The sequence below is a fragment of the Perognathus longimembris genome, chromosome 14 (genome assembly GCF_023159225.1).
Source record: "Perognathus longimembris pacificus isolate PPM17 chromosome 14, ASM2315922v1, whole genome shotgun sequence".
NCBI classification, from domain to species: Eukaryota; Metazoa; Chordata; class Mammalia; order Rodentia; family Heteromyidae; genus Perognathus; species Perognathus longimembris.
Window position 1 is genome coordinate 29230415 of NC_063174.1, and position 22490 is coordinate 29252904.

General features: G+C 38.1%; 1 protein-coding gene across 1 annotated transcript in view; it reads right to left on the bottom strand.

The window, feature by feature from the left end:
• Nucleotides 1-22490, bottom strand: part of Ccdc175 (coiled-coil domain containing 175) — a 48787-nt gene that overhangs the window by 14856 nt on the left and 11441 nt on the right. Inside the window, exons 5-13 of the mRNA XM_048361994.1 lie at nt 20417-20645; nt 16440-16562; nt 12603-12712; nt 10500-10581; nt 6458-6594; nt 4158-4268; nt 3483-3554; nt 1617-1752; nt 524-655 (exon numbers count right to left, since the gene is read on the bottom strand). Of these exons, the coding sequence (XP_048217951.1) occupies nt 524-655; nt 1617-1752; nt 3483-3554; nt 4158-4268; nt 6458-6594; nt 10500-10581; nt 12603-12712; nt 16440-16562; nt 20417-20645 (1132 nt within the window). The remainder of the gene's footprint in view (nt 1-523; nt 656-1616; nt 1753-3482; nt 3555-4157; nt 4269-6457; nt 6595-10499; nt 10582-12602; nt 12713-16439; nt 16563-20416; nt 20646-22490) is intronic.

The window sequence follows — 22490 nt, forward strand, 5'->3', positions numbered from 1 at the left end:
TACCCATGATTGTCCCCCATGAGACAGGCCACTGACTTTCAAGGTAAGATCCTAATCTTGAAAAGGTATAGGTTTTTTTGTTGTGTTCTGTAGACTTGTGATCTTTGGGCCTCTGGGCACTGACATTGCTAGTTTTCTCTACAGTCACCAAAATTCCCACCTTACTTATCCCTGGTTGGCACATGGAAGTTTTCAACTCAGTAGAATACCTTGTTTTAAAGGATTTCTGCGATGTACTTCACTAGTCTACTTGCCTCCTCATCTCTCCCTCCAATTTTCACATTTTCTGCACAGTTCCTCTGTTTATTCCCAAGGCTGATGTCAGCACTTCTGCATAATTTGAAGTGTGTGATTTTTTCCCCCATTGGAAAAAATACTTCCCTTCATGCTCTTGCTTCTCTTCACTCTTTTCTTTTGTTCCTCTTTATTTTACATTGTGCTAATTAGGATAGCATGCAATATTATTTTTACCTCCCCCTGTACAGTAATTCAACATTGTACTTCGATGAAATATAAAGATTACCTCATACTTGTTTAACCCTTTTATTAACTTTTTCTCTTTGAGAACAAATGTCTCCTCCTCTTCTTTTAATTCGAGTGTAAGCTTTTCGATCTCTGCCACAAATTCTTCGATTTCTTCTTGTCTCTGTGTAGTCTAGAGAGAGGAACAAAAAGAAATAGGTAATTTCTCTTGTAAGTAGTCAGCTTATATTTTTCAACATCCAGGCAAATTGATGCTTTCTTACATCAGACTTGCCTGTGACTTTTCAGGTTGTATGATTTGTTAGTAACTACTGAAAAGATTACTTTTCCCTCTGTATATTAAGTTCTTCACCATGTATTATCTACAAATGAATGACCTGAGATGTGGGAGGGTTTGGGATGGTTGGTGGGAAGAGAGTAAATATATGACTACTGAATTATAGTTCCTCTCATACATTTATTTTAAAATTATTTGTGTGTGTGTGTGTGTGTGCGCGCTGGTACCAGCACGTGAACTCAGAGCTCACACTCTCACTGAGCCTTTTTACTCATAGCTTATTGTGTTCTACCACTCGGGCTCCAATTCTGGCTCCTTCCTTCCTTCCTTCCTTCCTTCCTTCCTTCCTTCCTTCCTTCCTTCCGTCCATCCTTCCTTTCTTTTTATTTCTCTTTGTCTTTCTCTCTTTCTTCTTTCCCTCTCTCTCCCTACTTCCCTCCCTCCCTCCTTCTCTTTCTCCCTCCCTCCCTTCCTCCCTTCTTTCCTTCTTTCCTTCCTTCCTTCCTTCCTTCTTTCCTTCCTTCCTTCCTTCCTTCCTTCCTTCCTTCCTTCCTTCCTTCCTTCCTTCCTTTTCTCTGGTTAATTTAAGTGGAGAGTCCTACAGAATTCTTTCCCCAGGCTGGTTTTGAACTGTGCTCCTCAGATCTCCCCATCCTCAGTAGCTAGGATTATAGGTGTGAGCCACCAAACTCCTGGCTTTGGACACATTACTGGAATGGGGAAAATAATTCACTCTAACCCTGATGTCAGCAGAAAGAAAAAGATCTTTTAATACAAGAGTTTAACTTTTGAAAGAAAAGGATGGATATTCAATGTAGGGAAATATGTTAATTCTAGGCACCTTTAGTTCCCTTACCTCTTCCAATAAGTCAATTCGTTTCAGTTCTGCCTCCTCAATTTGCTGTGCAATGTCTTTTAGTTCCACCTTGACACCAGCCAGCCAACGTGCATGCCTTCTTCTTGCACACGCTATTTTCCACTGAGTTATAACACTAATGATCAGAACAAAAATAATTACCCACAAGCGCAGATATTTACCAAAGATGATGAAAGAATTCCAAGCAAAAAAAATCCTAGTTTGACTTTCAGAAACAACTTGGATCATTGGTGATGCAGACCCCACAAAGTAACTGAAATAAAAAGAGGAAACACTAGCTGCCTCAGTACTCTCTCTAAAAGTTTCTTCCCAGTAAGAAATGTTTGTATTATGTCCAAGACACCACTAAACAGCTCAGGGCCATTTATTAAAGGATGGCAAGGAGGAAGCTGAGGGGCAGGTAGGAAGGAAGAAACCTAGGAAGAAATAGCCCTGGGACTCTCTAAATTGCCCAAAGTGCCAAGAAGAGATTTCAAATTCGGGGCTTCTCAATTTTATCTTTCTATCAGACATTTTTAAAAAGCTACTTATTTGGTGAATGGTAAAAATGTACAACTGGGGGCTGGGGATATGGCCTAGTGGCAAGAGTGCTTGCCTCGTATACCTGAGGCCCTGGGTTCAATTCCCCAGCACCACATATACAGAAAACGGCCAGAAGTGGCACTGTGGCTCAAGTGGCAGAGTGCTAGCCTTGAGCAAAAAGAAACCAGGGACAGTGCTCAGGCCCTGAGTCCAAGCCCCAGGACTGGCCAAAAAAAAAAAACAGTACAACTGGAGCCTTGTACTTAATGAGGTTAATATCAGTGGCAACAACAACAACAAAAAAAAACACTATGGTAAAATATAGCTAAATACTGGCCAGTGGCTTCTGGATATACTTGGTCTAAATACTTGCCATGGATCTTATCCTTTGCATTCATGGTTCATAATGTGGCGCAACCACTCCCATTCCTTACTTTTCAGGAGTGAGGGCAAAGAGAAGGGCATAAATAGCTAAGCCATGGTCAAAGCTAGCAAAGAAGAACAACCACAGGGTCCATGTACAGAGCCTGGTGTTTTAAGAACTCTTCTCTATTCATCTACCCATCACCACCACTGCTAGTAGTCACAGAAGCCTGAATAAGCACCAGGCATTCTTCAGTTTCTCTCTCTCTGATCATTCCACTCATTTGAAATGGAAAGCTGTGGTTCTGTTCAATGCCAAAAAGCAAAAATTCAAGCTAACAAATACATATGGATCTGAGAGAACTTACAAGCAACTTAATTCAGGAAAACTTTACCCTGGGATTCTTTTTTTTTTTTTTTTTTTTGCCAGGCCTGGGGCTTGGACTCAGGGCCTGAGCACTGTCCCTGGCTTCTTCTTTTTTTTTTTTGCTCAAGGCTAGCACTCTGCCACTTGAGCCACAGCGCCACTTCTGGCCATTTTCTGTATATGTGGTGCTGGGGAATTGAACCCAGGGCCTCATATATACGAGGCAAGCACTCTTGCCACTAGGCCATATCCCCAGCCCCTACCCTGGGATTCTTTTTTTTTTGTTTTTTGGGGGCCAGTCCTGGGGCTTGGACTCAGGGCCTGAGCACTGTCCCTGGTTTCTTTTTGCTCAAGGCTAGCACTCTGCCACTTGAGCCACAGCGCCACTTCTGGCCGTTTTCTGTATATGTGGTGCTGGGGAATTGAACCCAGGGCCTCATGTATACGAGGCAGGCACTCTTGCCACTAGGCCATATCCCCAGCCCCTACCCCTGGGATTCTTAATAACACACTATTCATAAACACACACATATTATGTATGTATGTATATATATATACATGTATATATATATGTATATATATATATTTTTTACCATCTCTGACTTTCTCTTTCCAGGTTATCCCCTAGGATTTTTATTTGTTTTCGATATATTTCATTTGATGCTCTAAAAACAAGAGAAACATAATTGGATTTTGCATCTGTGCTACTTTATTAATTAGAAACATTTTAAATGAAAGATAAGTGACCTAAAATGGCAGAAGTGTATAACAGAGGGTCAGCCTTGGGGTAATGTTCAGGCATATTCTAGCCACTGGTCCCATAATTGAAATGTACCTGTGTCCAAAGTGTCATAGAATTCAGTATCTATTTGCCTCTACAATGAAAGGTTCAGTGGTAATGACTGAGGTAAACTATGAAACAGAGATAGCAAGTTATTAATGTCCCTTTTAGTAACACATTTGTAATTGGTGTGAATTTATAGTTATTATGTATTAAAAATGAAGGGAAGAATAAAGATTAAAAATGTCAAAGATGAAAACCACATTGATGCCAAGCATGCTGACAACTTACTGTAATCCCAGCTCTATAGGAGATCATGGGCTAAAGACAGTCCTAGGAAAATGTAAGAGTCTAATGGGAAATAACTAATGCAAGAAAATACTGGTGGCATGCCTCAAGTGACCTTCCTAAAAGACCTGGATTCAAACCCCAGTATTCTACCAAAACAAACCCAAACAAAACAAACAAATGAACAACAAACAAGTACCGACTAAGGTCTTCAAGCGTAGCAAGTCCTTCTTCCATGTTTTTGATGTCCACTTTTCTTTGTGATAGGAAGTTTTCTTTCTCAGCAATGAATGCTATTTGCTTCTGGTTTCTGTCATGATTTAAAAAGAAAAAGTTATCTGTTGAAGGTTAAAATGACCTTGTGTTTTTTGGGGGGTTTTCTAAAACCTAAAGATTGCACTAAAGTGCTAAGGCTCAAATCTGGAGACTTGTGTATGATGACATGAAATAATCATTTTTGATTCCTCAGGGTCAGAAAACATGTAAACCATAAACAATTTCAAATGTAGATTTGCGAAGTTTTGAATATGAATGATTTATCAAATAAACTAGTAAAAACATAAACAAATTTTTGCTAGTAGTAGCTAAATTTAACATGTAATTTTCATAAAAGTTTTGGAAATTTCCAAATCACTGTAAGAACATTCACTGAAATAATAACCACAAAGTGGCAAGGTCAGTTGTATATACTTCATCTGAAGTATATCAATCAATTCCATCATGATGTTCTGAGCAAGGAGTTAGTTACACCAACTTGGAGTACTGGCTCTACTACTTATAAAAAGTGTGGTCTTGGATAAGAAACTCTACCCTCTGGTTAGGTATTGCCACTCATAAAACATCTACAATACCTAACTTACTGGACCAAAGGATTAAATAATTACTTGACCCAGTGCATAGACTAAGGAGACTTCTTAAAAGTCAAAACGTATTTGTCTCAACTTGTAGGAGAAAATAAGTGTCTGGGAAGTTTATGATAAGAGGCTGGGTATAACTGAAAGTACTGCATTTAGGTGACATGCCTTCAGAACTGTGACAGACTGAACTGTTTTCCCATCCTCCAGAATCTACATATTGAAATCTTAACCTCAAATGTTGTGGAGAGATTCAAGTAGCTTTCACTTTCTAAATTTACACATTTCTGTATGTGAACTTAAATATAGAGTGCTGGCCTTGCTTCCTAGTGAGAATTTAATAAATCAAGAAGATTTGGAATGGGAGAAGTGAACATCATAAGGAGTTGATGTTTTCATAATATTTTTGCCCATAATAAATGCAGGGACCTTCACAATGAGATTAATTCCTTTGTAATAAGAGATACTGGAAAATCATCTTTTTCTTCCTCTCTAACTGTGATGATTCAGAGAAAACAGTTATACATAAGCCAGTAGAAGGGAATCCTCAGTCTTTGTGACTACAAGAAAATACATGTCTGGCGCAAACCAAATGATGACATTTTGTAATGAAAGCTTATGTTGACTAAGAGGAAAGTCCATGATAATAGCAGACTCTAGGGCTACCATTATTTGTTATCAGTACATCTTATGATTCCAACTGACAACTTAGTATTGATCTGGGGAAGGTCTTTGCATGAAGAATTCTAACAGTATCATTCTCAATACTCTATGCAATTGGACAAAATAAAGGATTGTAAGAGTCCTTTGTAGCTTAAATACTATAGCAATGATTAGCCACCAAAGTCATGCTTTTGTGGGCTTTATCTTTGAGTGTAAGAACGAACTGTCACATAATCTAATACTTGCAAGATAGCTACTCCACTACCTTCTAGGCAATGTATGAGGTCCTGGGTGTACAGGGATAAAACAATGTGACTTATCTGATTTGTTCGCAGTCTATGGAACAACGAGTTTGGGACTTACTTGTAATCAGTTGTAGTGTTTGTAGTTTGTAGTGTAGAAAGAAAGTAGACAAGTTGAGCTGATAAATGACAAAGTTAAAAGAAAAAACTTTAGAGAGGCAAACCAAAACCAAGATATGAAGGAGTAAATTGTAGATGGGAAAAAAAGCAGTTGGAAAGGAATACAGATATGTTTGGGAAATAGAATTAATGAACCTGGATGACTGAATGGAGTCAAATAGGTATTGAAAAATAAGTGATTTCCGAAAATAATTTCTAAATCTCTGTGTCAAGAACTAAATCCTTCTCTGAAAAAGGAAACATAGGTGTTGAGCTAGCTTTAATGAAGGCAGATCTCATACTTTCTCTGCCTAGTTCCACAAAATAAAAACACAATTGTTCTCTCAAAAATCTGGTAAATATATTTGGCTTTTAAAAACATATTTGGTATGACAAAGAGCATTACTTGACACTATAAGCACAAATTAGAAGTGTGCTTATGTATTACTGGATCAAGAACATTTCATTGTTGTTAGTAGGCTTTGAAAGTAGGATGTGCTTAAGCAGAGAACCAGCAGTTGGCCAGCAAGGCAAACACCCCATTAGCTATGAGATACTAGGGATCATGGATACAAACATACTCTTCATAGATCTTCCGGTGTTGCACAAAAACTTTTTCCTCATCATTTAAGAAAATCTTATATTGTCTGGAAACAGTAAACATTTTCTCACGTAGATCTTTGTTCTCAATTTGGACTTTGTGTATTTTTGGTATCAGCTAGAGAAAAAACAATAGAATTGTCTGAGAGGTTTATTCATGGTTCAATGGAGGAGGTGGGCATCAAGCAACTTTCAATATATGTCACATGCCAAAATATGCTGTAAATGTCTAGTGACTTAGTTCTGATGTAAAAAATGTCCATTATATAGTTGGACCCTGTCGAATAAGTTATATAAAAATATAGATATGTGATTCCAGGACCAATGATATGTGCCTTTAATCCTAGCTACTCAGGAGGCTGAGGTCTCATTCTCACAAATTTGAAACAAGCCAGGGCAGAAAAAAAATCCATGAAATTCTCATTTCCAATCAATCAGCAAAAGAACAGAAGCAGAGCTGTGGCTCAAGTAACAGAACTCAACCCTTGAGCAGAAAGCTAAGCGATAGAACCCAGGCCCTGAATTCATGCCTCAGCACCAGTGTACTCTCTCTCTCTCTCCCTCCTTCCCTCCCCTCTCTCTCTTTCTCCTCGCTCTCTCACACACACAAATATGTACACACAGAGACAAGAAGCAAAAGAACTAATACATTTCTGTTATTAAGATTAATAATTTAAAACTCACCAGAAGTTATATATACATACATACATATATTTACAGAACCCTTACAGGTAAATATAATATTTAATAAGAAAAACATTAATCTAATCCTTCTCCTACTGAGCCAAAAGACATGAAATCAGTGTGTTGAAGAAGCACTAGTGTGGGAGAATAATTTCTCTGACCAGTGGGGGAGTTAGCCTCAGCACAGATATGCTGATGCCTTATTAGCAAACTAATAGGTCTATGGGGAAACATCTCCATTAAAGAGTCTCCTGTGTTTGTTGGCCAAAGGAAGCCACTTTGTCATGAGACTCTCCTCCCCTGAATAGAGCCTCCTTGGGGAGACTTGTTTGCCCAGCTGCTCCAGGGAAAACTTTTTACAGTAAATAGGGAAGTCAATTGAGGAAACAGTAGCTAGGTGATAGTCCACAACTTTTGTATTGATATGGATATCTTTCTGCATTAATTTTACTCTTGAAGTTGTGAATTGATTTCTAACCCTATATAAACCCTGGCCCTCCTAAAATAAAACGTGCATTGGTCCACTCGCCTCTGCCTCTACATCCCCCGTGTCCTGACTATGGTTGCAGTTACCTGGGTCCAACACGCTAGCACTCCGGTGTTCATTGTAACACCTGCCACGGGAGTCAAGATTGGAATCAGCCTAAATGTCTATCAATGAGTGTAATTAATGATAATGTGTTATATGCACATAGGAAATACTGTTCAGAGTTATAAAATAATGAAATCCTATTGTTTGAAACAACATAAATGAGGACATTATGTTAAGTGAAATAATCCAGACAAAGAAATATAAATCTTGCATTTTTTTTACTTATGTGTGGAAGCTTGAAAAATTGAAGGTGTAGAGGTAGAGAGTAGAAAGGGCCATGGAGGGAGGAGGTAGAGGACAAAGGGAGATGGTGGGAAGAAAAGTGAAAGCTTAATCTTTAAATAGAATTTAAGGTCATCTTTGAACTTGTCTTCAATAACTCCTGAGAATTCTGATGGATGCCACCAACAGTCCAGTTTCTACTCTAGTACAAATAGTAAGTGGTTTAATCCATGATTCCTTATGGAAGGGTAATGCCTCTAGCTGTGTCCTTTTAACCAAATGAACTATGTCAGCACATAGGTCCTGAACTATTCGATGATTATGAAAGCTGAGGGATGTGAAGCCATTGCCCAAAGGCTGTCATAGCTCCTACAATGAAAAGGATAAATGAAAAGAAAAATATATTTTGCTCAGAAAATAAAAGGCATGTTTAAAAGTGACCAACCAATGAACTTTGGCTTCTGCTTTCCTTTCAGCCAAAAGAATCAGAATAGGGCTAGCTCTGAAGGAAAACTATCACTATAGCTGAGGGTTCACAAAACCAAAAGTGGAAAGAATTCAAGCAATGGAAGTCATTCTTCTGGGAGGGAAGTGCCTTGGAGATCTCTGCTGATTTTCAGGCCTGGGTGCAGGCATCAGATGGAAGGAGATGTTTTGCTTTGTACCAGTGAGGTAATCATACATCTTACACAGCAAGGGATGAATGAGAGACCAGTATAGTATTTCATACCTGTAATCCCAGATATTCAAATAATGAAATTCACCCCACCCCTTGCATCTCAACAAGTAAGATGGACATAATAGCATGCCTAGAAGTTCAGGGTCTGAGATCAGCCCAAGTGAAACTATAAGACCCTATCTAAAAGATAATTAAAGCAAAAAAAGGGCTTGAAGTCTGGATTAAAAGGCAGGATATGTACTTAGCAAGCACAAATAAGGCCCTGGGTTTAAATCCTAGTATTGCCCTCTCACCCCCACCCCCTAATACAATGTGCTCTGACGTGAGATTATTTCCCCTAACCATTAAACTTTCCAACAAAGTTTGCAATAGGTCACAAGATGTTTATGATTACATTTGTTTTAGAAATTAGCAAAAGGGATGATTTTTATAACCTGATTTACTTGGCACAAGACAGAGATAGAGGATAGAGGCAAAAGGTATGATGCTACAATGCTAGGACTAGGGAAGTTAAATTTGAAAATGTATACTGTGTGTGTGTGTGTGTGTGTGTGTGTGTGTGTGTGTGTGTGCATATGAGTGTGTGATACCAAGGGCATTTCTTCTTGAATGCCAGGAATGAAAAGAAGCTCAGTTATCATTGGAGTGTATTATATTTGTGCATGTACATAAACAAATAGGACTATATTATAGTGCTATTTTATAATGCAATCTTATCACTCAATAATATACTACAAACACAGAAATATTTATCCAACTCTCTTTTGTTGGATTTTAATTATATTACTCAGGTGCTGGTAGCTCACAACTACAATCCTAGCTGCTCAGGAGGATCAAAGTTCAAAGCCAGCCCAGGCAAGAAAGGCTGTGAGAGTTTTATCTCATTAGCCAGCAACAAGCTAGAAGTAGAGCTGTGGTTCAACTGGTAGAGCCTCAGCCTTGAGTGAAAAAGCTATAGGACAACACTCAAGCTTTGAGTTCAAGTCTTAGTACAGGTAAAAGAAAAAATATATCATATTCCTCCTACTCCAGTTTTCATAATCCTAACAAAGGTAGGTGAATAAGTCTTGGTTTAAACTCAATTACTTCATTATAATAAAATAGTTTTAAACTAAGTTGGAAAAAGTCTAGAAAATGAAAAAAAGAACTAAAAACAAAAACATTAATAAAAATTAAAAGAGAAAGAAAGCAAACCCCAAAGAAGAAAGAAGCAAAATAAAATGAAATGTTTACAGCACTTTCCTTAGGGATAAACCTGACTAAAATACTTTTTAAAAAGCATGAATTTTATTGACTGTAGTATAGTTTGCTATACTTCAACTGCATCACAAAACAGGAAGATCATAATTTCTCTAAAATAATTTACACAAAAATATCCATTAATGGCAGATATTGCTAATGTAAAATGACCACACTCCACAGGCAATTTCTATTCACATGCCCTGCCTTTGCTATTTCCCATATTTAAAATACATTGGGAGAAGATAAAATATGTCAATCCATTATTATGGAAAATCATAATTATTACTCAATTTAAAAATCGACTTTTAAAATTCCATGTTTGGCTGGGAATGTGGCTAAGTGGAAGAGTGCTTCTTTAGCATGCATGAAGTCCTAGGTTCGATTCCTTAGCAACCACATAAACAGAAAAAGCCACAAGGGGCACTGTGACTCAAGAGGTAGAGTACTAGCTTTGAGCAAAAATAACTCAGGGACAGTACCCAGGCCCTTACTTCAAGCCCCAAGACTGGCAAAAAAAATTTGCACATTTTATACACATTTTTAAAATATTAACTAAGAACAAAACATAATCATAATCTGAAAGCCATTGCCTTTGTCTTCCTACCTCTTTTATCTTTTTCAGGTATTCACCTTTTTCATTAGTAGATGTACCTTCCAGTTTTTCCTTGTGTTTTACAAAAAAATTCCTATGAGCAAAGGAAATAAACAGATTCACATCAGAACAGGTTTTGCAGCAAAGAAAACTTTACTTATAACATCTGAAACTTCTAGCATATATTTAGTAAGAAAAACTTTCTTTTACCCCTTTGAATTAGTAAATTGATGCTTTATTTATTCATTCAAAAATCAATTGTTGAACACCTACACTCTGCCAGATCTGTTGTAGGTATTAGGGGTAGAGTGCATACAAAGTCCACAACTCTAATGGAAATTACATTCTAGTGGAGTCGTTACAATAGAAGCAAGGAATCAAAGAATCAATAATATATTTCAGAAAGTGCTAGGTGTTCCCAAAGAACACATAGGGTAAAGGAAACTAAGATCTTGAGAATAAGAATGCTCTTTTGGACAAGCAGTTAGTGACAGCTGGTGGATGAGATGAGTGATAAGGAACCAACCATGAACAGATCAGAAGGAAAAAGAGACAGCAGGGGATAAATACAGAGGCAGAATAAAGCTGGCAGTATTTTTACACTGATTGTGGGGCTTGAACTCAGGGCTGAGCACTGTCCCTGAGTTCTTGTGCTCAAAGCTAAGTAAGCTTGCAGTATTTAAGGAAAGGGTTTTATAAGACTGGAGGGATAGATAGAGACTAGATCATGTAGGGTCTTAAGAACAAGATAGGAGCTCAAGGGAAGACTTTTTAAAAGCAGAAGAGCAACAAAAACATATTCAAATTTTGTAGAGAAATGAATCAGGTTACTTTGTGGAGAAAGACAACTGTGAGGGAGAACAAACTATGTGGTAAGGCTATGATTGTAGTCAGGTTAATACTGTAGTGATCAAGCTGGCATTAAGTGTAGTCTGGAAATAGATTAAGGATGAGGACAATAAGATGAACCTCTGCATTTGGTTAGCATTGGGTTAGGGCAGAGGAAAGCAGAAGTAGTGGATGCATCCTAGGCTTTTAGTTTGGGTACAGAGGTAAATGGTGGTGTCACATTAAATGACCTGGAAAATATTGAGAAGAGTTGTTTCAAGGTTGTGGAAAATTAAAAATTCTGCTTAAGACCAGCTATGTGGTATACCTATATATGAATATATATATATATATATGAATATATATAATGTAAAAATGAATACTTTTTATACTCCATGTGTATATTTCACAAGTAGGAAATCTTAGTTAGTACCAGAATTAAAAACCTGTGACAGGTCAACTCACAAGACTTGGCAGAGGCATGCTTTGCTAAGTGTCCCCCAAGAAGGAAACTGGATACAGATAAGGAGAACAAAGCACTTTTATGAAGCAAAGCACAGATTGCCAGCCTTTGGATATACATGTACCAATTCTTGCTTCTGAGGCCTGCCAGTATTTTCTCAGCAGGTTCTGCAGGCCCCCCTCTGATTAAGAACAATGTCTAACAGCATCAAAACATGTCCCCATAACACTTGCTTCTTTGGGCAGTTTTGTTTGTAGGGAGTCATGAAGTAAGAATAACACATTCTGAATTTTTCCATTTTCCAAAGTAATGACATCATCTTCATTAAAAAACATTTTTCTCTTGGTCATCTGTAAGACTAGCTCATTTCAAAATGAACAGGTGATTCTACACAGCTATCACACAAATCTGAGTAAAATAAGAAAATATTATTTCCCTCAAATTATTAAAGACATATTTTTTAAATGAGAGTAGCATATTGATTGCTGCTTTGGGATCTTGAGTATTCCCCAAAGGATTACATATGAAAGACTTGATACTGGAAGATTGTGGGGCCTTTAAGAGGCAAGGCCTCATGGAAAGCCATTAGGCCTTTGGATGGCATGCCCATGAAAAGTGCTATATCACCCCAGTGTCAGATTTTCTGTGCTACACATTGGTGCCTTGCAATAGGCACCAAACAATGTGGCTGAATGATCATGGACTGACACCTTTAAAACTGGGAACCAAAATATACCTTTTGTCTTTGTAATGTGACTGTCTCAAGTGTTTGACCAATGGTAGAAAACTAGGCTTACTTTGGTAAAAAGGAATACCACACTCACATTTTTTCCTCCAGAGTAAGACAAGCTTTCTTCATATTTTTGATCTGTTCTTCCCAGGTTTTTATCGCTGCCTGTAATCGTGCTATCTCTAAATTGTGATCACTAATAGCCTATTGGAAATTCAACAGAAGTATAACATCCACATATCATCAAATGATTCGTAACAGCAGTTCCATTTCATTAAGTATTCATGAATCATTAATTCTGCATTTACACTGGGTTTATCCTTTAGTGGGGGAAAAATCAATCCTTATAATTATTTCTTATAAAAATAAATTAGGTCAAAAATAGTAGTAAAGTTATCTGAAAACCTAAACTTAAATGGTGTGGATGACTGAATACAGCAATGAGAATATGAACACTATTAGATAAATTTTTAAAAACCTTGTAAGACAGAATAAATTTTATCTAACTTTTTTTTAAAAGTAAGTAAATTAGAGTGGGGTGTCAGTGGCTCACGCTTGTAATCCTAGCTACTGAGGAGGCTCAGATCTGAGGATTGTGGTTCAAAGCCAGGCCAGACAGCACAGTCTGTGAGACTCTTATCTCCAATTAACCATGAGAAAACTGAAAATGGCGATGTGACTCAAGTGACAAAGTGCTAGCCTTGAGCTGAAGAGCTCAGAGATAGCGCCCAGGCCCAGAGTTCAAGCCCTATGACTCACCCCCTCCCAAAGTAAGTAAATTAGTATTGTTATAATTATCTTCAAGGAATTATATCAAGATGATAACATGAGAAAGAATTAAAATAAACTGGGTCTTGAAAGATGGAAAATTATTGGGGAAAATTAATAATGGAATAGATACCACTTGTGCCACAGCACCGCTTCCATGGAACAGATACTTTTATAAGCAGTTGTGGTTTAAAGAAAAGGAAAGCCAAACTTAAATTAATTTCATCTTATGAGAGGAAGGAGTGAGGGAAGGTTGCTCAAATGAACTGTTTTATCTATCTATCTATCTATCTATCTATCTATCTATCTATCTATCTATCTATCTATCTAACTATCTATTATCTATTTTTGTGCCAGTCCTGGGGTTTGATTGAACTCAGGGCCTGGGTGATGTCTTGAGCTTCCTGTGCTCATGGCTAGAGCTTTACCATTAGATTTTATTCAGCTTTTATTTTTAGGGGAAGGTAGTTTATTGGAGACAAGAGTCTCATTGACTTTCTTGTCCAGGCTGGCTTTTAACCATGGTCCTCAAATCTCAGCCTCCTGAGTAGCTAGGATTAACAGATGTGAATTGCCAGCTCCCAGCTTCAAGTAAATTGTTCTTAAACAAAGTGTTAAGTAAGACAGATATCACATCTCTATGGACAGATTATTTAAGCCATCTAGCTATGGACATCACTGGGGTAAGAAAAACACCTGTGAGTGCACAATAGGTGGGTGAAAACTACTCAAGGTGGTTTCTTTCTCTAGAGTATCTATGAGACTAAACTTGTGGGACACAGCTAGTACTAGAGTTAACAGGAGCCTGAAGTTCTAGAACTTCCATAAAAGTTAGCAGCATGTTGAAAAGTCTCTGATAAATGATCAGGTTCATAGTTAATGTCAAAGATTTGTTTCTCCTGACATTTCACTTCTAGGCATCAGTCATTCTTGCCTGAACAAGTGGCCTGCCCTAGAATTCCACTCACTTATTCTCTTCTGCCAACATTGCATCACCTTGACCTGGCTAGAGTTTTACAATAGAAAAGTGGTATGTGAAGGTTAATCTGACCAGCTGAGCATGGAAGTTCACACACACACCTGTCCCAGCACTGAGGAGGCTAAGGCTGTAGAATCATGAGTATGAGAATAACCACAGGCCAGCCTGTGTTAGATAGTGAGACTCTCTCAAAACAACAACAAAAATCTGAACTTCCCTGTGGTCTGAGTCCATATCCAGAATGTTGAATCATTACCACATACAAAGCCCTATGCTATCACCTGATAATAGGCATGGCAACATTTTCTCTCCACAAAAAGTCTTTGCAGCAGGAAGTATTAATATAGTTGGGGTAATTTCAAGATCAGAGATTTGAGCCCAGGTCAAACTTCATGTTTTAGACACCGTTCTTCACTAATGGGTCCAGGCAGACTGGACTGAGAAGATGGAGAAGGACCTAGGATGAGTTTATAGTTGCCATCTAATTTGGCCTTACAGATCTTAGAGTATAGTTAAGGAATATATACTTAACTTCCCTGTGCTAGATTTTGTGGGGTGTTTGATTTATGATCTATTAGGCAATGTCAACTCAAGCATACAAAAAAATTATATTTTGTGTCACTTATATGTTCTCTTTTAAGACTAGTCTGATTTATTCATCCTGACTATGTTGAAATGTAAAAATGAGAAAACATGGTGACATGAGCATGTGATTCTAGCTACTCAGAAGGTGGGAGCAGGAGGATTTGGAGTTCAATGCCACCTAAGGCAAAGTTAGTGAGCCCCTACCTGAAAAACAAATAGCAAAAATTCTGGGGGTATAGTTCAAACTGTAGAGTGTGAGGTCTTGGGTTCAATCCTAGTACCATGAATACATACAATCTAAAAACAGATATTGGGAGAAATATGTTATCTTTACCAGTGTTATCTAATTTGATATCATAACTGATATACTGTAATTGAAGTGAGCAGAGCCATGTTCTATGCGACTGTAACATGAGTATGGTTTGATGAGATTTTCAATACACATAGAACAAATATTGTAATGATTCATTCAACTAATTGTGAGGAAGGTATTTCTACTTTAATTGATACAGAGGCCATAATGATGTTAACCTCTTCATAATTACAGTTACCTCCTAGAGCATCAATCTTCTGATTTTTTAAATTAAGATAATCATCACAAATACACATTACTTTTCTGGTTTTCAATACATGTGATGATTTAAAAAATAAACTTCAGAACTGTGAGGTCTACTACAATTCAAATAGACAAATAGTCTCTTTTCCAAATTAATGTTATTATACCTCACATTAATGCAGGTTGTAAGATTATCACACATAGTTATGTAGTTTTAGAGGATTTTTAAAAAAGCAACAACTCACAGTATTTGAGCTATCATATACAGTTTGTACTAAAGATATCCCACACTTCCTGTGCCTACTGTATTCATGAAGAAAAAAAACTGCACTGTGATTCTTAAAAAGAAGAAGCAGAAGAAGAAGAAGAAGAAGAAGAAGAAGAAGAAGAAGAAGAAGAAGAAGAAGAAGAAGAAGAAGAAGAAGAAGAAGAAGAAGAAAAAGAAGCAGAAGAAGAAGCAGAAGAAGAAGAAGAAGAAGAAGAAGAAGAAGAAGAAGAAGAAGAAGAAGAAGAAGAAGAAGAAGAAGAAGAAGAAGAAGAAGAAGAAGAGGAAGAAGAAGAGGAAGAAGAAGAGGAAGAAGAAGAAGAAGAAGAAGAAGAAGAAGAAGAAGAAGAAGAAGAAGAAGAAGAAGAAGAAGAAGAAGAAGAAGAAGAAGAAGAAGAAGAAGCAGCTGGGTGCTAGTGGTTCACACCTGTAATCCTGGCTTCTTAGGAGGCTGAAATCTGAGGATTACTGTTTGAAGCCAGCCAACCAATTCAACAGATTTTTATCTCTAATTAATCACCAAAAAGCTAGAAGTGGAATTGTGAATTAAAAGGTAGGGTGCGAAGAAGAATATGAGGCTGTGTTCAAGACCCAGTATTAGCCCACACATGCACACACACACACACACACACACACACACACACACACACACACACAGAGTCAGAAAATGTTAACATGTCAAACATTTTCTTCCACAATGGTGTAGAGATGCATTCAAATCAATTCCTTTTTTAATGATCAGATCAGACTTACTACAACTTAGTTTATCCTTTCTTACCTCTGTGCTGTCAGCAACTGTTTGATTCATTTCTATTATTTTTGTTTTTAATCGATCCAGTTCTTTCTTCCTTGTATAAGTCTCCTTCCTCTTGCTGTCACACTTAATTTTGATTTCACTAAACTGTAGTGGCAAATAATAAACCAATTTAAAAGTCACTTAGCATGAGAATTTGGAAAAAGTTTTTAATTTGTCAACTTAATTTATATTCAATTTACATGTGCCATATGCAATCTAAGTATATTAACAAGCAAAGTAAAACAAAATCAGAATTCATTTATTTTGCAAGATTGTATGAAAATGATGAACCATATGGATTATACTTGTAAAAATTTAAAATAGTAGATAGCAAGAGCAATAATACCAATTATCATTAATAACATTTATTAATTGCACTTATTAATGTTATTAATAAACTTTATTAAAGAAATTTTCTCACACCTCTAAGTATAACTATATGGAAGGCTCATCTCTGGAGGACTGTAGTTTGACGCCAGACTGGGAAGAAAAGTCCACAAGATTCGATCTCCAAAATAACTGGCAAAAAGTAGAATTGAAGGCATGGCTCACATGGTAGAGTACCAGTTGAGCAAGGAAACAAGCAAGTATGAGGCTCTAAGATCAAAACCCCAGTATAGGGCTGGGGATAGAGCCTAGTGGCAAGAGTGCCTGCCTCGGATACACGAGGCCCTAGGTTCGATTCCCCAGCACCACATATACAGAAAATGGCCAGAAGCGGTGCTGTGGCTCAAGTGGCAGAGTGCTAGCCTTGAGCGGGAAGAAGCCAGGGACAGTGCTCAGGCCCTGAGTCCAAGGCCCAGGACTGGCCAAAAAAAAAAAAAAAAAAAAAAAAACCCAGTATATACATAGAAAGCAACTTGTCATTGTAATGATTTATGATTAAAATACCTTAAAAATTAGGTTGCAATATTTACAATGAAATTTTTACAAAGAAAAATGAGGAATTTTCTAGGACTCTAAATTTATATTACTTAATAAGAAATAAAACAAGTAGAGACGGAGTAAACAAAATCATTGAAGAAAAGGCAACCCTGGATGATTTCTCATCATCTTACCCAAATCAATATATTCTTTTAAACTTTTTTTTGTGTGAAATTGAGTTTTGAAAATCAGAGCCTCACACTTGATTGGCAGGTGCTCTTCAACTTAACTCACACTCTCAGCCCAAAAAACAGATCCTGATCATTGTCAAACCCTAATAAAATGGGTGATGACTCCCTTATCAAAATCAAATAGTTTTGTCTGTGAAACAAATGATGAAGAATAAGGTAATACGAAGGAAAATCTAAGAAAGATATTTAACTTTGTATGAGAGAGCTGTGAAAATCTACATCTGAGTACTTTCCATTTAATCCAACAGCTACTTCATCTGAAGTAGCTCCTCTGAATGAATGTGATCCTTACCCACTTATTTCTGCACCAAGGCAGAAATGCACATAAATAAAATGTGATGATAAATCAATTTCACTCAAAATTAGAAATCCACATTCATACTTTGGCTGGCTAGATCCTTTTCTTAATGTCTTATAGAAGGAACCTTGGCAAACAATATTTTGTTTGTGTAGGGAAGATCTGATAGGTTTGAAGATGTTCTGACATCTGTGATAGATTTTCCTTTCTCATTGGAAGTAAGGGAATGAACTGGCTGTGACTGGGGCCTTTAGTGAACTGTGATAGGTGGCTCATGATTATCCATCTGCCTCAGTTGCTCTAACCCATTGAAACATGGCTCTCCTTGAGGATTTATTGCTGTTCCAGGACTGAGCAATCGGTGCCCCTACCCCATCAGACACAGTGGAGGAGGGCTCATAGGGAACTGTGAGGGACACCACTCTGGAATGGAAGGTGGAAGGGAGGATTAGTTACTGCACTAACTAGCCATGGAGATTGGCCCACCTTAGAAGTTACTGCTAGTGAGTCTATAGCTAGCTTTACCAGTTTAAACCAGCTCGAACCAGGACTTTCTCTTTGTATCAGCCTCTTAACTGGTGTCTTCTTTTGGGGACATGAACATGTGGTAAGCTATTATGAACCAAATCTACCTACCATCATCCATGCAAAACCACTCACATTTATTTATGTACTATTTATATCTACTTCTGTAGGAAAATGGGAAGAGGTGGGTAGCTTTGAGAGAGACTGCATAGCCTTAATATGTACTATTGGACCCTTTACAGAAAAAGTTTGTAGGCCTTTAAGATAGACTTTATATAGCAATAGGGAAGAAGTGATACAGGGTTAGAAGGAAAGCGGGCAGGGAGGTGCGGTCTATATAGCTTTCAAGTGGCAAAATAAGAGGATAAACCAAAATCTGCCAGACAATATAATGATGGGCTGGGCTACAAAGGAATGAGGATGTTTAAAAAGAGGACAAAAGAATGAAGTGATAAAGACAGAACAGTAAATCTTTGGCATCACAACCTAAGAGGCAGCAGAAAGAAGGTGAGCAATCAGAAAGCCATCTAGTTCTCACTGTTTGATCCAAGACCAGCTTTTGTAAGGAAGAGAAGATGGTTGAAGATGACCCAAGATGGCAGGCATAGGCTAAATGCTATCTTACCTCTGGTATGCGTATGCTGTGTACTCTCTTTCCCTGTCATATTTATCTCCTAATAATCTTTTCTATCATCTTTACTTATATTTACATCTTGCTTGAATTCTTCCCTTTCCACATGCAAGATCTGGGTTGTTTAGTTGCTCTACACTTTCTGGTGACGTGTTTGATGTGTTAGCCGGGAAGTTAGGAATTAAGTGTGCCTTTTTCTGACTTGGATTCATTGAATGGTTACATATTTTGGTGTAATGACTTGGACTGGCTGTCCAGGTTACAGACAAACCCATCAGATCTAGGAATTTCCAATGGGAAGCCCCTCTGAGCTTCCCTTTGAAGGTTTTAACATTTGTATTAGAAAATTGAAAGAGAAGAAACAATAACAACTCTTCCCTGTAGGGCTTAAAAGTAATTTCAAGTGCTTACCCCTTGGTATGCAGGCCCTCTTCTTGGTGATAGGATGTATCAGTGAAGAAACCAGACATAGAACTTGCCTTCTGGTGGGTAAAGCTCACAAGGGCTGCCACCTTGACTGACTATTCTGGTCCCAAGAGATGTGAAGAAGGGACAGGATTCCCCGCCTTACTCCTCCACTGTCCCAGAAGTTCTTGCCCGATTATGCCCAACCAGATGCCTACTCTTTGCCTTTGTAATTTCAGTGGTTAGAGCCAGCCTGAAGATTCTGGGCTTGCTGGAGGGAATAAAACCAGTGGCAAAAATAGTGGGAAGAGCATAAAGATTGCTCAGCACTATTGTGGCATGGAATGAAAATGCTAGCAGATTTTTATCCCTTGTTCTAAAACTTCCACTTTCTGGTGATGTCAATAAATCTATGGAAGACGTGGTCAGTCCAACAGCTGTCGAGTATTCAAGCAAGTTGGCCATAGTGTATGTTCCCCCTGATTTTGGCATCACATAGAACATGGTGCAACCCCTGTCAGAACCAAAAGTTAAATAAATGAACAGAGATCCCCCTTCCCAAAATTGCTGATCTCCATAGTGTTTGCTCTTTAGGCTTCAGTTCTGACAGGCAAAAGGCCCCTTGTCTTTCAGATTCATTCAGAAGGAATAGCCACCACTGGCACATGAATTTCCTGATTCTGTCCAAATAGACACAGCCTTAAGCAACCAGACCATATGCTGGAAAATATCTGATCTCTCTAGAGCTACCTATACGCTACAGAACAACCAGTGTCATAAATCCTACCATTGATATTCTTTCCCATGAACTGAGATCCTGGGACACAATCAAGTATCTTCCCAAGTCTTCCATGACTTTCCAGTCCCAATGACACAGAAGACAATTAAATGCTCATATCACACTTGAGTACAAATACATTATTGCTTATTTCTTCCTTCAGCTTTTGGATAATTCTGTATTAAAAAAATAAATGGTGCCACTTACCCGTGTCGCCAATTCCTCTTTTATTAATAAATATTGTGATTCTTGTTTTTCTTTTATCCCCTTTGTTTCTTCTATACATTTTTTTTGAAATTCTACTTCATCTTTCCTTCTGTTGATTGTCTTATAGGTCTCATTTATGAAAACGCCAACTTTAGCTTTTTCTTCCATTGTGCGGTTGAGTTTTAGGACTAACTCTTGATGTTGCTTTGCCAGCTCTTCTTGCCTTTCACTATGGAGAAAGAAATCACTTCCATCTTGAAAAAGGATGGCACTTGTGGAAGGAATTTGAAGTCTGGTGAGGTGAGTTCTCATAAAAGGGGAAATGGTGTGGGATGATTATTTTCTAGTTGTGTTTCTGATAATCTGAACTTGATTGAAATGAAGATAGAACATAGGATAAGGGCAAATACAGTCTCCTCTCACCCACTCATCCCCACATACTAGATAGTAACTGTGGGATATTTTGGATAAAGTATAGAGTCATGCAAAAGTCTCTTTGGACAGGTGGGTGGATCTGGCCATATGAATGCTTTGCTATACATCCTTCTCCTATCTGTCTTAGCATTCCAAGGTATGTCATAAAGAAACAAAACAGAGTATTAATTCTATCACATTGCTGCTCTAACCTTGTATGGTGTGTCCATGACAAAGCTATTTTTTCTAGACACACCTGTTGGAGAGCTAATTTGAACCTTTTTACCTTCTCAGTCAGATCTGAGCACAAGAGGAGTCATTAATACCACACATTCATTGTTTGCCACACCTAGGAAAGATCTTAAGGTTGGGAGAAGGATCTACCCCAAGGTTTAACTATAAAATGATTTGAAGAAGGGACAATACTACTATTTCCCTATTTTAGTTGTTTTTTTTTTTTTTTTTTTTTTTTTGGCCAGTCCTGGGCCTTGGACTCAGGGCCTGAGCACTGTCCCTGGCTTCCTTTTGCTCAAGGCTAGCACTCTGCCACTTGAGCCACAGTGCCACTTCTGGCCGTTTTCTGTATATGTGGTGCTGGGGAATTGAACCCAGGGCCTCATGTATACAAGGCAAGCTCTCTTGCCACTAGGCCATATCCCCAGCCCCCCCCCCCCATTTTAGTTTTTAAAGCTCCTGCATTGTAAAGGATCTTTTTTCTTTTTATATAGTCCCAAAGGTTAAAAACTTTATTGTGTGGGGTGGGGTGGAAGAGGGATTTGAAAACTCAGGAAAATACAAAAAAGTTGTTGGCAAGAGGCCTAGTGAGTGGGAAGGACTGAGGAGTATCAGGGGAGATGACAAGTCAAATAAAAAGGCCTGACTAGGTATGTGCAATGGGCTGAGAAGAGAGAGCGCTCACAAAGGCCTTTCTCTTTCAAGTCTCTCAGGACCACCCACAGGAAGGGATATGCTCACCACCCACAAGTGTATGTGGGTATCTTGACCACACATCGTCCTTGGAAAAATAGAAGCATTAAATGGTGATGATTTGGCAATGCTAACTTGTCAAGCAATCATCTTCTGTTTATAATTTGCCTCTCCATGAAGATTTATCTAGCTGAGCCTGGTGGCTCACGGCCTGTACTCCCAGCTACTCGGGAGGTGAAGATAGGGAGGAACATAATGTAATTCCAGTCCAGCCAGGCAAATAGTGAAACTCCATCTCAATCAATAATCTGGGTATGGTGGTATGGTGGTCCTGTCTGTGATTCAGTGACTTGAGAGAGATATAGGTAGGAGAATCTCAGTGTGAAACCAAACCCAGACAAAAACATAGGACTCTATCAGAAAAAAATAATTAAAGTAAAAAACTCTGAGAGTAAGGTTCAAAGGGGAAAGGACTACCCTAGCAGGCACAAGGCCCTGAGTTCAAAACCCAGTTGAGTGAAGGATGGGAGAGGGAGGTAAAAATAGAGAGACACAGAGAGAAGTAAAGAAAGATACAAAGAGAGAAAAAGAAAGAAAAACATACGGAAAAAATAAAGAAAAATAAGGAAAGGAAGGAAGGAAGGAAAGAGGGAGGGAGGGAGGGAGGGAGGGAGGAAGGAAGGAAAGAAGGAAGGAACTTTTGTAGAGGAATTTGTTTGCAGCAGTGGCTCTT